Source organism: Calonectris borealis, chromosome 7 (assembly GCF_964195595.1).
Source record: "Calonectris borealis chromosome 7, bCalBor7.hap1.2, whole genome shotgun sequence".
NCBI lineage: Eukaryota > Metazoa > Chordata > Aves > Procellariiformes > Procellariidae > Calonectris > Calonectris borealis.
In genome coordinates this window covers 24,638,848-24,653,248 of record NC_134318.1, presented here as the reverse complement: position 1 = coordinate 24,653,248, position 14,401 = coordinate 24,638,848, and the positions used below count along the sequence as shown (strand labels likewise).

General features: G+C 44.8%; 1 protein-coding gene across 1 annotated transcript; it reads right to left on the bottom strand.

Moving 5' to 3' along the window:
- Window positions 1–5,608: 5,608 nt before the first annotated feature.
- On the bottom strand, window positions 5,609–13,777 carry LOC142084246 (lysosomal acid lipase/cholesteryl ester hydrolase-like). Its single transcript, XM_075154642.1, has 9 exons — window positions 13,646–13,777; window positions 12,195–12,309; window positions 11,753–11,951; window positions 10,850–10,959; window positions 9,987–10,123; window positions 8,901–9,041; window positions 8,245–8,316; window positions 6,834–6,902; window positions 5,609–5,842 (listed from the first exon to the last, which is right to left on the bottom strand). Exons 1-9 carry the CDS (start codon window positions 13,775–13,777, stop codon window positions 5,609–5,611), a joined length of 1,209 nt encoding a protein of 402 aa, XP_075010743.1.
- Window positions 13,778–14,401: the final 624 nt, after the last annotated feature.

Below are 14,401 nucleotides of genomic sequence, written 5' to 3'. Positions count from 1 at the left end.
AGTTTATAAATTCTAACAACCTAGCCATTTGATGTAGGAAGACGTCCATTCCTTAGGATCTGGGTGTGAAGAAACACTGGCAAGGAATACCTTTTCACCTTCGAGGTGTTACTCCCTCCTCCGTGTCTTTAGGCCGACAGAATATTCACCGCTTGCTGAAAGATCAATCTATTGGGAGAATCCTAGTGAGGTTTGTCACAGGTAGGTGTAGTGTACGTTTCTGTTACAAGCCAACTTAGTTTTCTTCTGGTAAACAGCCGTTGAAAAGTTAGAACTGTTGCCGACAAACTAACGCTACAGTCAATGGAGCTATGCTACTTTAACCAGAAAAGGATAGAGACAGTGTGAGTCATTTTATATGGCCTCCCACCTCAGTGGAGAATAAATATGAAACTTGCATGGAAATAAAAGTTCTTAAATGTAAGGTAGAGGGCTTGGACTTAAGATGGACAGTTACCTGCGTATGTTTTAAAACTTGTTTAAAAACATGCTTGAAATGTAGGAAACGTGGTTTTAAACTATAAAGGGAAAAGAGATTTTGGGGTGTCTGCAGACACGCCTTTCTTGGAAAGACTGTCCGAGTGTAGTGCAGAGATGCCGTCAGCATCTTGTCTTCGGAGCCATGAACACTCAAAGGGGATGGTGACATCAACGATAATTCTCTTCCCAAGGAAGCTCTGTTGCAGTTAACATATGACATTAGCAGGTGTCGTGGTTTAACCTGGCAGCAGCCAAATACCACGCAGCCGCTCACTCACTCCCCCCACCCCCAGCGGGACGGGGAGTGAATCGGAAGGGTAAAAGTAAGAAAAACTCGTGGGCTGAGATAAAGACAGTTTAATAGGGAAAGCAAAAGCCGCGCACGCAAGCAAAGCAAAACAAGGAATTCATTCACCACTTCCCATCGGCAGGCAGGTGTTCAGCCATCGCCAGGAAAGCAGGGCTCCATCACGCGTAACGGTTACTTGGGAAGACACACGCCATCACTCCGAATGCCCCCCCTCCTTCTTCTTCACCCAGCCTTATATGCTGAGCATGACGTCATATGGTATGGAATAGCCCATTGGCCAGCTGGGCCAGCTGCCCTGGCCACACTCCCTCCCAGCCCCCTGCACATCTGGCAGGGCATGGGAAGATGAAAAGTCCTTGACTAGCGTAAACAATACCTAGCAACAACCAAAACATCAGCGTGTCATCAACATTATTCTCACACTACATCCAAAACACAGCACTATACCAGTTAATAGGAAGAAAATCAACTCCATCCCAGCCAAAACCAGGACAGCAGGTTAAACATGAACCATATTCATTGTTTGGGCTGGGCTAGGACGAGAAGACTGAGCAAAAGGTGATGAAAGCGGCTGGCCTACCTAATAAGAGACTGAAGCTAATTATACCGGGAACTCTCGTTAGAGGTGTGGTATCTAGTTGCTTCCCTTTTCCTGGTAGGCGTCTGAGGTGTTCTTGCAGAGGGTTTGGGATGTGTTTTGGTCAGAAGTAGCTTGGGTGGCAAACTAGCTACCGTTCTGAGTTACTTGTTTTAAGTTTTAGGTTTCGTGCTTTTATTTCTTTTTCCCCCTCCCTTTCGTCACTTGTGAAATTTTCTTCCTCTCTCTCTCCCTCCTCCTCCCCTCAGCCTGTTTTACTACTTTCCTTTTTAGGCAACTGGAGGCTGTTGTTGCAAAAACGACAAAGGAAAATGCTTCTCTGTTGTAACTTGTCCTGTCAGTCTCCTGTAAGCTGCTGTTCTCATGTTTATCTTGCTGGGTTGGATTTCTGAAGACAATTGTTTCATGCTACCAAGTAGAAATCACTTAAAGGAAATGTAGCTTAAGAAAGAGTGATACTTTTGAGTTAAATATTAACCAGAATCAAACAAGCTCAAGAGCATTTCAAGTGAGGTTAACTTGTTGGGCTGGTGAACAAGAACGAACTCCAGCAGTGAAGAATAGGCATGGGGCTACTCTATTCAGAGGTACGTGACCATTTTCTGCGCAGTAACTGAAGCTATTGAAGATACGATATTCGCTGGGTTTGGTTTGTTCCCTTCTCAGCCTCCCATACACGGGCTGATACAGACCTGGAAGTTCTTTTCGTTTGGAAATGCTGTACTTCGGCTATTACAAATTGGCAGAAGTGCTGTTTGTAGGAGTAAAGAAAATGCAATAACCAGCGTAATTATTGTGACTTCACAGAGAAAGTATGTGTTCAACATTTTTTGTTGTTCTGTGTTGAGATCAGAATGATTCTGAGCACGGTGCAAACAACAAACAACTTTGCAAGCTGCAAACAACTCTGTGGCTTATGCTGAATATAGATAATAAAGCTAATGCCCAAGGAAACACTCCCCCCCACCCCACGATTGTTTTAGGAATGTGATTTTTTTTTTAGCTCTTATCTTTATGGGTTTGTCCCCAGACCATGGTCCATTTAGCATACCCCTGGATTTTAGCATAAGTGCTACCTAAACATATTCATTATTTTATAAGTTTTCCATTTGTGCCCTTGGGAACAAAGGAGGATTTTGGTCCTTTTTGGCTGCGAATACAGTGGATTGCACTGCTGTTTCTTTTTCTGGAGATAGCATTACATAGCTGTTCCTTTAAAAGGTTACATTTCTATGCTGCAAGCCACCCTTTTATTTTTAAAAGGCTATTCAATGAAATCAAGTATCTTCTTTCAGTATTATAGGGAGCTTGAATCTGTGCATTCATAAGGTGATGGGCGGGGTAGACTGCACCTTATTCTGGAGGGGTTTGTTGCCTCTCTCCAGATCTACTACTCTGAGACAGTATTGTACAAGAAACCAGTGTCATCTAGCTTAATTAAAGTGATGTTTAGAGAATGTTCAAATGCTGTCCGTATCTTCCATGCTTATTAGTTGATATTTTCATATACATTAGTTCTCTTCCTTTAAAAATTTTGAGCGAGATATAGTTTTCTGGGTGAAGTGTGGTTCCTTTGTACAGGATAGAAATCTAGAGAAGTGCAAATAAGAAAGTGTAAGTTGCCTTTCCTGAGGAGTATGGATTGGATACTAGTGCATTCCTCAGCATCACAAACAAGATTTAGACTTCCCTGTTTAGTTTGTAGCATGCCTCTGGACGAATCTTAGTGCACAAGAGAGACTGTGGATTGGTTCAGAATATCTGGACGTTATGCAGTGACTCCTTTTTGTCTAAACAACAGCAAAGTGTTGATGTAACTTAGGCAATCTCCTGCAGCTCTCAAAAGAGGAAGCAATTACAATCTGAAATTGCTCTCCCAGTTGCAAGACCGGCTTTACCTGAGCCTCCTCTCTGTTGGCTGAATGCTTCGTCTTAGTGCCATGCCTTTAACCTTTATTTCATGTGTGGTAGAACTTGCTGAATAGCTCGTGGTTTATCACTACCTCAACAAAGCTAAGCAGAGGGAGACGCAAGAAGCTCTGAAAACAAGTAGACAAATTCAGATGTGGCAGTTCATCTGGATCTGAGTAAATTACCAGGTCCTGATTTCAATCACATGGCCCACAGCTGATTAAAAAAAAATGTAAAAAAATCAGTTGTGTAGAGGTATTATCCTTCTTCCTGACAGTGAAAGTTTTTTTACTTTTCTTGCACCCGTTGTCTGGTGATCTTGTACTGAGTGATCTCAGCCATGAAAACCCTTGCCTGTCCTATGACTACTTCTCACCTTTCCTGAAGCCTCAGATACTGAACAATGAAAACCTCTTCTGAAGGGCTTGTAGAAGAAGAAGTATTGTAGAAAAAGAGATTCTAATCTAACTATAGAGGTTTTGCTTTAAAACTGCGTATTCAATTTTCCTTTGAACACCTGACTTCGGTGGGCATCACTCAGCCATTGGCATATCTCATGTTCAGATTTCCAGTCCCCAGTGTCTGCCCTTTGCTTTCTTCAGTCGGGCAGAGGCATGTGCTCTGGTTCATGGAGAATCTGAGTTAGGTCATGGTTGGCCCTGATGCTGCGGCAGGGAAAAGGCACCACTGGTGAGGGTAGGAGGAGTTTGGTGTTGCAATTCTTTATTTTCCTTCTCTTCCATCCTATGTTTTGTGCAGCGTCACGCTGTCAGGTTCATCACGTGCATCTTGCCTAAATGTTAGGTGGTGCTGCGGAAGTGTGAGTGAGAGCAGAGTGAAGGGCTTTGCTGCCAGACAGTTCAAAGAGGTGCTCGCTTCCTCTTTACCTAAGCTGGAATTCTTGGTCCTGCTCCCCCTCCCTTCCGACCTAGAGCTCGTGTTTTATTGGGTGTAATGTTTGCTGTGCCCATGCCAGGTCTGCCCTGCTACGTTGTGGAGGTGGGCTGGGTCTGTTTTGAGTTCTCTGGGGCGGTCAGGACCCTGGGGTTTTTAAATAATGTGGTGTAAGTGAGAGTAGCCACTTCGCAATCTCTGTGTCTTGGACTGCGAACCTCTCCAGAAGTTGTGAGCTCAGTTCCCAGTGGTACCACAGGCTGCTAGAGAATCATAGAATCATAGAATTGTTTAGGTTGGAAAAAGATCATCGAGTCCAGCCATTGAAGGTGTGTCATCTCCTTAGCCCGTGTTTTCTCTATTGCATGAGACAAACATGTCTTACTTATATATTGATGTCTATCTCGCAGATTATCATCAAATGGGTTTCATTTGCCACAGGTCTTGATTGAGGAATGTGGGCTTAAGTCCCCACCCAGAAACACCCACGGTGCCTGAGCTACCCTGTCTTGGCCTGTAATGATGAACGTTTGATGTGATCTTTCACCTCCTGGAATAATCTTGTAGGTGAGCAAGTGGGACACACTAACAGGGTGAACTAAGAAGCTACAAGAACTTGAAACAACTTCTTTATTGGCAGCTCCAGGAACATTTCTTGAGATGGATGCTGTCGCCCTTTGTGTGCAGGCTGCTGCTGTGTCTGCATCTCCTCAATCCTCAGTTGCCAGGTTATGAGCATGAAGACAGTTGTGCTCTTTGTAGTAAGGGGGTTAACAAACCATTAGTTAGTGTGAGGGTAAGGGAGTATCTGCACCTGTCCAACTATCAAGTGATTTCTCTCTGACATAGGTTTTCTGGTTTTGGATTCCTTGGCATTTGGGCCATTAAAGCCAACTACTGTCTGCTTAGATGCCGGGGTAGTCTTAGAACTGAAGGTCCTTTGGGTCTGGCTTGCTGCTGTTGGTAATGTGAGGAGAGGAAAACAGGCAAAACACTCTATCAAGAGGGTAGATGGTTTATTTAAACAAAGATCCGTAATACTTCAACGGAGAAATTAGTATCTCCCATTTTTGGGTTTTCATGGGATAACACTTCTGTCTCAGGTGGAATGTGTGGTATTGATCTACACGGGAAGTGCAAATGAAATCTTAGTTGTAGGAAAATCAGTCCTATAAAAGCTAAAATCTTCCAAAATAAGTGATCCCTGAAGCATTCCTTCTAATATGTTTGTGTTTTCAGCGGTCATCCCCATGTACCTCAACTTCCTCAGACAGACTGCAGTTTTACATGGAAAACAATGTAAAAAAAATTGCAAACCAATCAGTTTGTAAACCCCTATGACAATCCCTGTACTCATATTCTAGTGCTAAAACTTTTGGGTTTTTACTGGATGAATGAATTGTCTGTGTGAAGCTTTAAGGGTGTTTTGTTATTATTTCAATGATTTTCCAATACATTTTCTCAGCTGCATCAAGGCCCCAGACGAAATCAAGATGTCCCCAAGCAGGAAAATGCTCATGGTAAATGAGATTAGTAATCCGAGGAAGTAGCTTTGCCATGTCTTTTGGATCTGCAAATTTGTCACGTCCACTGCTCCAAACAGCAATTGGTGTGCTTATCTTCTCTATCTTGTACGCAGGAGGGTTAGGCTGTAAGAAAGGGAGGAGACCTGAGTGACTGCTGTTTTATCAGAAGTGGTGTTTAGGGAAAGGATTCTGTGCAAGCCCCTCTCTTTCCCTCCTGCACTCCCTACAGTAAAACAGTAAGGATGAAGGGCACCCTCTTAGTGTTTATTGCCCTAACCCCATTCCCTGTTGACCACGAAAGGGAACGATCCATCCTATTCCTGTGTCTTTCTGTAATGCATGGCTATGAGTTGTCCTGCAGTTTGACACCTGCTTGTGCCCTTTGGAGGTGGGGACATGGAAAGAGCTGTGTCTGCGTTTATCAGGCAAGGCCTGTGGAGTTAATTCATGTGTATATTCAGGCTGGGAGGATCGTTAAGTTTTGTTGGGGCATGGAGGGCAACTGTTGGTCTCAGTTGTTACGTTTGCGACTTAAGTGGCAAGGAAATACTTTGGCCATTTATAATTTCACCCTAGAAAATTTCTGAGACGGTGTGCATGGATAAAAGTGACTCTGGAACCTTTCTGTCTGTGAAAAGCAGCCTGCCCTGGTACACCACAGGACACTGCAAGTCAAATGTGCTGGTTGAAAGTCAAATGATTGTCAGCCAATTGGAGAGGTCACCATCACTGTGAGATTAGTTTCCTCCCTTAACTGAAAGGCAGACCTTGAGGATTTTGGGGGAGTGAAGAGCTCCATACTCATGCAGTCCTAGGACCTGGGTGTGGCTCTTAGCTTTTTGGGAATGGCAGGTAAATTGACATGTCGTTGGACACATCCCTGCATCAGTAGGGGAGGCAAAACGAACTTCTGTTAGCTGTCTGCAAGGAACTGTCTATGCCTTGTCTGTGATTAGACTTTTACATGTATGAGTATTAGATTCAGGTGAAACATGAGCTCAGACCACTCTCTCCCTCTTTGTGTAGCACTCGCAGGTGCTAAAATCTGAATTTTTCTGTTCTTAGTTTTGCCAGAACCCAAGGATGAGTTCTCAGAGAAACCGTATTGCCTTACCTGGTTGTATTTCTTCATGTTTTCCTTAGAGCCGTAGTCATAAGCTTGAAATTGGTCTGCATGTGTTAGCTGTTAAAAGAACAGATAAAAGGTAAGTGTTGAGAGACCAAGAAGCAGAGCGCAGGAGGTGTTTTCCTGCCTGTGATTGAAGCCAAGGCTCAGGCAGTGGACTGTGAGTTACTCCCACCCCTTCCTCTGGTTGCAGGCTTCCAGGGGTACTGAGGATGGATGGTAGGGTGAGAGGCTTCATTGCCTTTCCTCTTGCTAACATTCTCTCCTGATCCTCAGCCGCCACCCTTGGTATGTTTTGTTATCAAAATTTTGCTCGACTATCTTAGTTAGCTAAAGTTGGGGTCCCTGTTTGTGGCACCGAGGTGTGTCAGGGCTATTACTAGTCTAGTGTAACATATGACACCGATACCTCGTCACACACCTCGACTTTTGTGTGTCAGTTTTGTCTGGTCTGCTCACAGTAGTGGAGGCATTTCCAGAGGCTCTGTGCTTCTTACGAGAGTTTGGCTATGGGGAGCAGGGTGTGATTAGCTTAACACTAGACTGTTCCCTTCTTGAATGTGCTTTGTCTGAAAGGAAAAAGAAATAATAAAAGGTGAATCTGTCTTACTGCAAACCTGTGTGCATTTTTTTATGCAAGCCTTAAACTAACTGAGGATATGCTAGAGATCTGCTCGCTTGTCCCTGTTTTCTGGCTCTGGGTGGTGGTGGTCTGGATCCTGGGAATTTTAGTCAGGGGTGTGTGCAGGAGCATGCATATATTCAAGCGTTGGCAGAAGTGGCCACAGTTCTGTGCACGTACAGTGACGTGTTTCTGAGCCGACGCTCTCTTGCCCTGCTCTGATTTGGAGCATAGGCAGAACAAGCTTAGGTCTGAGAGTGGCGTAAGATGCCAGCAGAAGAGGCAGTTCCCCACTTTGCCGTCGTGCCAGCAGAAGCGTTTTGTGGTGAACTGGCTTTGGGAGGTGATCCAGGCTGCAATTAACCCTCTGGGAGAAAAGCTTTAACCTGCGTTACTTCTTTGTCTGGCTCATCCTCTGGCCGCTCAAGTTTCCACTATCCTCCTACTGCCTGCCAAGTGCCTAGACCGTGCTTGCGTTCACTTCTGCAGCTCTCAAGGCAAATGTCTTCATAAATAAAGATGAAGGCTGGAAGCCATTAGAGCCCAACGTGCAGAGGGGTCTGATGTGCCCTGGGGAAATCTCGGTGCCTGATACCAAAGGGGCAACTTGGGTGATGGTCTGGTGAGCCATGGGAAACAGTGCTCCCTCTGTGGCAGCATGTGAGAAGATGTGATGGGCAGTTTCCCAGATCCACCACCTCTGGACTTCCCTGGAGGCTGTCGGTTGCATAAAAAACAGGAGTAAGGGTCCGTTTATACGTCAATGTGCAATTATACCTGATGCCAATGGATAATGTTCTGTACTGATGTTCCAGCAGGGGAATGTCCTACGTATGCATCTATTCGACTCTGGAGAGAAAGCAGAAGTGTTATAAAGGCAGGGATCCAGTGTTGTGACAGAATAAAGCTGTGAAGGACTGCAAGAAAAAAGGTAGCAGCCAGAGTAAAGGAATGAGATCTTGCTGTTGAGAAAAGTGTGAAGGAACAGCTTTGAGTTTTGGCTGGAAATGCTGTGATGTGTAGCGGCCAAAAGGAAACAATCTCTTATGTTCAGATGGTCTGGATGCCTTCCTATTTAGGAAGGAAAATATGAATTGTGCAAAAGAAAAAATCTCTTTCTCCATCCATTTGTCCATTTTAAAAAGCTTTGGTATCTGTCCAACTGTTCTTTGGCTTAGCCTCAGAAGAGGGGACACTGAGGGACATCATTGCAAGATGGGACCATTCTGAATTCAGCCTTTCTTCCTTGTGTGATTTGAATGTGTCAGGTGGCACATCTCATCATTAGTTGAGGTCCTAGTTGGCATTACTTGAAAACCCCAACACGTTTCTCTATATCCATGCAACTGTAAGTAGACATAAGGCAGAAAAATTGTTTTCCTTCAAAATTACTTTATCTGTACTTGTATTAAGTTGTTCTTGGGCATGCTTACCGTGTTCAGACTTTGTATCCTGTCCCCAGCTATGTAGGAGAAGATACTGCCACAAACTTTTCCCAGACATCTGCAGATCCATGTTAGAGGCCCCTTCAGCAGTTCATTCTGGTGAAAAGCTCCTTTGCAGCCAAGTAGTAACTGAGGGGGGGAAAAGTGCAACACTTTTTTTTTTCCTTATTGCAGGATTCTTTCATGCAGAAAACGGTCATTCCACCTTCTCTAATAGCTTTGCCTCTTAACCAAGATTGCTGAAACTACTTGTCATCCCAGTATCCTTTAAAGTGTGTTCTTCCCAAGAGCTTCTTATTATTAGGCATGAGTTCTGGAGGTCACTGTCCATCTGGTTTTAGAGCACTGAACCTCAGTGAGAAAGAGCAGTTGGCTGCACTCACGACTGCAGAGTATAGGAAGTCCCTTTTTGCCCTAAAATTTCTTCCAGACAGGTGCACAAACTGTACTGTGAGTATTGCTACTAAGTAAAGAGGGAGCAGACAAATGAGAAGGGTGTAGAGCTGGATGCTCTATAGTCACCTAATGGGTACAGCTTGGGCAGAAAGAGCATGTGCTCCTGCAGTTTGTCGTAAAGTATAGCATGCAGGATTTCCACCATTCCCAGCAGATTCTATTAAATTGGCAAGTTCTGGTGTGAAATAGGTATTTCCCTTTAAGTTTCCTTTATCATTTCACAAGTAAGTATTTCACAAGCGTAATTGAACTGCATGTCTAATAAAGTGAAGATGTGCAATATCCTATTTGTGGTTTTCTACTAGTGCTTAAGGCTAGATTTAGTAGACTATGTTAGACTCCTTTTATTCTGGTATTTCTGAGCTTCCTTCAAAAATATTTGATTTAAACAAATAATGGTGAAAATATACCTGTTATGTTAAAGAAGTTGCAAAAGAGATACCGTGTCAAGCCTTGCAGTGTAGCTCTGTGGAAAGCCGGAAGCCTACCAGCACTGTCAGCAGTCTGATACATTGAGTTATTTCATACCTCATCACCCCCTTAAAATCAGTTCAGGTTGAGAGAATCCAGTAGAGACAAAGCAGACAATTACGTCTTTTGGAAAGAGGAATGACATACCCTGATCAGTGATTGGGGAAGACGTGTAAATGTTACCAGAGGACTGGTAGCATGTGTGATTGTGGCTACTGGTCCCAAAGCAAAGAACACTTTAACCCTTTGAGCCAACTCAGGATAAGTAGAAAATGCTACGAAGCCTGCAAACACAGAAGACACAAGTCCAGTTAGTGCAGAGATCTCTAGAGACCAAGTAAATAAAAAGGCAGTAGGCAGCTCATTGTTTGTGCTGCAGACCTAAGGAAAATGTTTTTTTCTTGAAACTTTTATTTGGGAGACAGAGTTCATTCTAAAGATAGAGGTTCATTAGAGCGTGTACAGGTGTCGATTTTCTAAGAACTGATAATTTTGCATTAAGGCCATTTTTGTTGGAGAAGATGCATTAATCAGATTTTCTTAATACAGGTTCCCTCTAAAGTTTCCTAAACTGTAATAAAATAATGAGTTTTTCAGCTTGCAGTCTCTAAAAGACTGTATATGTTTATGCTGGCATGCAGTAACGCAATAATTATCTGAAGGTTGGTAGGTTAAGAGCAGAATTTTTTACTTGTAACTAAGCATAAACCCGTGTAAGAGTGAATGCACACATAAAGGAAGCATATGGGGAGGGAAGGAAGGAAGGAAGGAAAACCGAAAAGGGTGCATCCCGTCTTGTTTTCTGAACATGTCCAAATCTCTTTGCTGATGGATTTGGTGAGAACTTTAACTGGTTGCCTAAACCAGAGGTGTCTAAAGACAAACAAGGTGATGTCTTGGCCTGAATGATTTGTTCTGCCAAAAGACCCTTAGAATGCACTTAGAAGAGAGACATACTCCAATCAGGTAGTGACGTTAACTGTTTTGTACCCAGGCAGTCCTAATATTACCTGCAGTTGAAGCCTCTGAGTGACCAACATAATACACGTGCTTCTGTCCAGTTTTATTCATGATGAAGTACAGCTCTGCTGGAATATCGTATTTACCTATCTCATCGAAGCTAAAGGGGAGAAACACAAAAAAGCTAGCAGAGAATTCGACTATCACAGTGTGAGCTACTGAATGTCAGTTTTGTTCGTTGCACCAAGCAGAACCCATTGACAGATGAGGTTGCACGCTTTGTCTGCATTCTTGCTTGAATTAGGGAAGAGGGTAGAGGGATGCAGCTGTACTGCCAGGCTGCCTGATGCCTTGGGCTCTCTGTGGAGGAGGTGCCAGTCTCACCTGTCAGCAGCCCTTGGGGAACTGAATTTAATCATTGCTCTCACCAGGATGGGTTACAAAAAATACTTCTCTCTCAGTTAACATCAGGTGTGATAGGTCAGATTTCTAGACTGAGCTGAGCAGCCTCCTCTCCTGGCTGCACTTGGGACAATGGTATCTGGTGGGAGACTTCAAGATTACAGATGCCTCACAGTTTTGGAAGTCTTTTCCCCAAAGAAAGCAGCACTGCGTATGGACAAAGGTGACCTGTTTACTTCCAGCTTTGCTTCTGTATGTGCTGATTCCAGAAGGGCCTGTCCAGGTCACGTAGCCAAGCCCTTCTTATGACCTTCCCAATGTGCCCAGAAGTGGCTGCATCTGGGGAAAAGAGTTGGTCCAGTCTCCTTAGATGTTGCATGTCCCACTTGAAGTCAGATTATATGAAAAACCAGTAGGGTTTTCATATAATCCAGAACGGGATTATTTCATATAACCAGAAGGAGAAAAGTTCTGCATCTCAGTATTAACTACCCAAGCTTGCTAGTCCCCTGGAAGTTGCTTTCTTCAGCAATTCTTTCTCCATGGAATACCTGAACTGCCAGAACTCTTTCTGGCAGGTCTTAAGGGTCTTGTGTTTTAAAGACCAGGTGTCTCCTCGGCTGTTTCCCATCCAGACATCATAGCCAGCATCTGCGAGGATAAAGCCCAGGCTGTTGTTGGGCAGGTTAGAAATCCACTGAATAGAATCTCCTAAAGTACCGTGGTGTAGCAAGACTGCAGGCTTTTTCCCTGTAAAAGAAGAGGGTTTTCTTATGCTGTAGTAGTAAGTACTGCGTAAAACTGGGGTGCAGAGTCTGGTTTTGCAGGAGTCTTTTAACCTATATACAGAATTCAGGCCACGTTCCTGACTAGGCGCTCTTGCAGAGATGGAAAGGTGTGGAACATGCCATTGCATGTGCAAAGGGGAAAGATGGGGGACCCATGTAAGAGTTGGCTCTCAGACCTTCCTTATGTCCTATAACTGTGTCACACCTGTATTTTGGCTGTTCCTCCCAGCGGGAATTCTGAAAACACCAAGAATGTATCCATCCTCTGTGGGAACTTGATATTCCTCACTGGGGTATCCATGATATCTGATAATTTCACTCTGTGGGAAGCCAAAGGAGAGTTTGTTAACATCCAAGTTGTCCTGTTTTGGAGGGTAACCAAGCTGAGCAGTGTGGATGTGGGCTGTTCTGTGGTGGCAGTGCAAGGCCCCTGGCCACAGGGAGCATGGCTGAGAATAAATATTACAGGTCTTGTAAAAAGATGCATCAAAAGTCTTCAGGCCTGCTTAGGTGGCAGTTGTCTGGCATTTGTTGCCATGTTATGGGACAAAGCCAAACTGTATGGAGTGACTAACCTTTTGGGAGATAGTTTGCAAAGCTGATACAGATCATGCCTTCCTACAGATTAAATACGTAGCAGTATCTGTATAAAACAATGCCAGAAGATGTGGGGTTTGGTCCATAATGAACCGTTTCTTGCCAAAGCGTGATTAGGCAAGCCATGCAGGCAAGGCAAACAAAGGTGGAGCTCTTGTCACTAAGGAACTCATGAGACCGCCTACACCTCATTTTGCATGTACTGTGAGGAAATCTGTAGTGATTCAGAGCAAGGGGTCTTGGATTACTTTGTGTTGCGAGAATCTGCTGTCTGAAGAAGGGGTTCAAGCTCCCTTGCCACCGTACTGAGCAAACAGGTTGTTACAGAAGGGGAGGACTTTGCTTCCCTCGAGACTAGAAACCAGCCTTTGCCTCCACTGCAAAGGAATTCTTCTCCCTGGCAGCTCAGACCGTTTGGATAGGAGCATGAAGGTTTCTTCTAGGCCGGTGCTCCCTATCACAGTGCTGGAGGGATCTTTGTTCTCTTGCCAGGATCGCACTTTTCCCTTCTTTGTGCGGTAGCCCGAAATACCAACCTGTGTTGAGAAAGGTGACTGCAAACAAGCGCCATGAGGCATGGCCCAGCCCTGCCTCCATCGTATTTCTGCTGGGGTTCACCCTAAATGCAGGCAGCGGAGGTCTGTTGTTCGGTTTGGTATGGACTGGGGCGAGTAGTCTGTGCTCTGGTCACAGTCCGGGGCTGAGTCCTGTTGCTGGGGTCAAAATTCAGTAGCCTGGATCTCAGTGCCCCCCGGGAGGTTCTGGGGAGTTGCCTGGCCTTGGAGCCAAAAGTAGCAGCCGGCAGCCTCCGTTGCAGTGCTACGTGTCTGTCCTCATGCAATGTGCAAGAGTCCCATCTGTCCCTGGCACATTCAGAGCCGGCCGCTGTTGCAGCGGTGACTCTACTGCAGTGGTTTTGGAAAAGGCAGGTTGGGAAAATGGGAGATGTGGAAGGGGCCCTTCTTAGCCTCCTGACAGGGACTGTTAGTGATGGGGCAGTGGTAGTGGTACTTGGCGAGACGCTTTAGAAAGAAAGGGAGAGAAAGTGACCCAACTTACCACGTTCATAAAACACTCGGGGTTGCGAGTCTTCCTGTACTGGCTTTTGTCTGAATTCAGAGTGGAGGGTGTTGTGAATCCTGCTGAAAGGGCAATTCCTTGGGAGCAGAGCAGCAGGAGGAGGCACCACATCTTGAAGCTGTGTGAAAGAGCGCGTGCAGAGGTGTTTGCGTTAGGAAGAGTCTGGTGTGGAATTCCACATGAAGATCCAAGTGGGGACTCTCCTGAAGGTTGCCCAGGGTCTGTTCCCCAGGGTGCTGCCACCTGTGTGAGGAGGGACTCTCCACAGCTCGCGCCATGTAGTGGGGGCCAGGAGTGAGTCAAGGGCTCCAGGAAGATGGGGAACAAACCTGGGGGAATGTGTTTGTATGATATCGGTGCCAGTTTGTGCCATGAGTTCATTCCTTTCTCTCTCACGTATGGTCCTTCCTATGTAAATCTGTGTCTTGGCCACCTGGAGGAAAGACTGCATTTTGATGGGGTTTTGGAGTTGACTGATGGTCCCGGGGAAGCTTTTCTGAATAGAAATTGTAGGGTGCATTCCATCTAGTTAGTGCCCTGCTTTTTGGCTGTAGCCACCTTTGTAATCAGCATGGAGGAGAGAGGTCATAAAACCAGAGTATATTTTCTGACATATCGTGGGGAAGATTTTTAAGGTTTGGAGAACCTGGAAAGGATAGCCAAGAGATTTGTTCTCTCTGAACTTCTTCGTGAGGGAGGGAGTGCTCAATTATTTTCATTTTTTATTAAATCTGT

What these genes read in the sequence shown, in the direction of transcription:
- LOC142084246 (XM_075154642.1), bottom strand. Translation starts at nt 13,777, where the DNA reads ATGTGGTGCCTCCTCCTGCTGCTCTGCTCCCAAGGAATTGCCCTTTCA. An exon ending in GAGGAACAGCCAAAATACAG is followed by an intron (nt 11,952 to 12,194) that starts GTGTGACACAGT and finishes CTTCTTTTACAG; the next exon opens with GGAAAAAGCCTGCAGTCTTG. An exon ending in ACATGAAGAAATACAACCAG is followed by an intron (nt 5,843 to 6,833) that starts GTAAGGCAATAC and finishes CCTTTCTTACAG; the next exon opens with CCTAACCCTCCTGCGTACAA.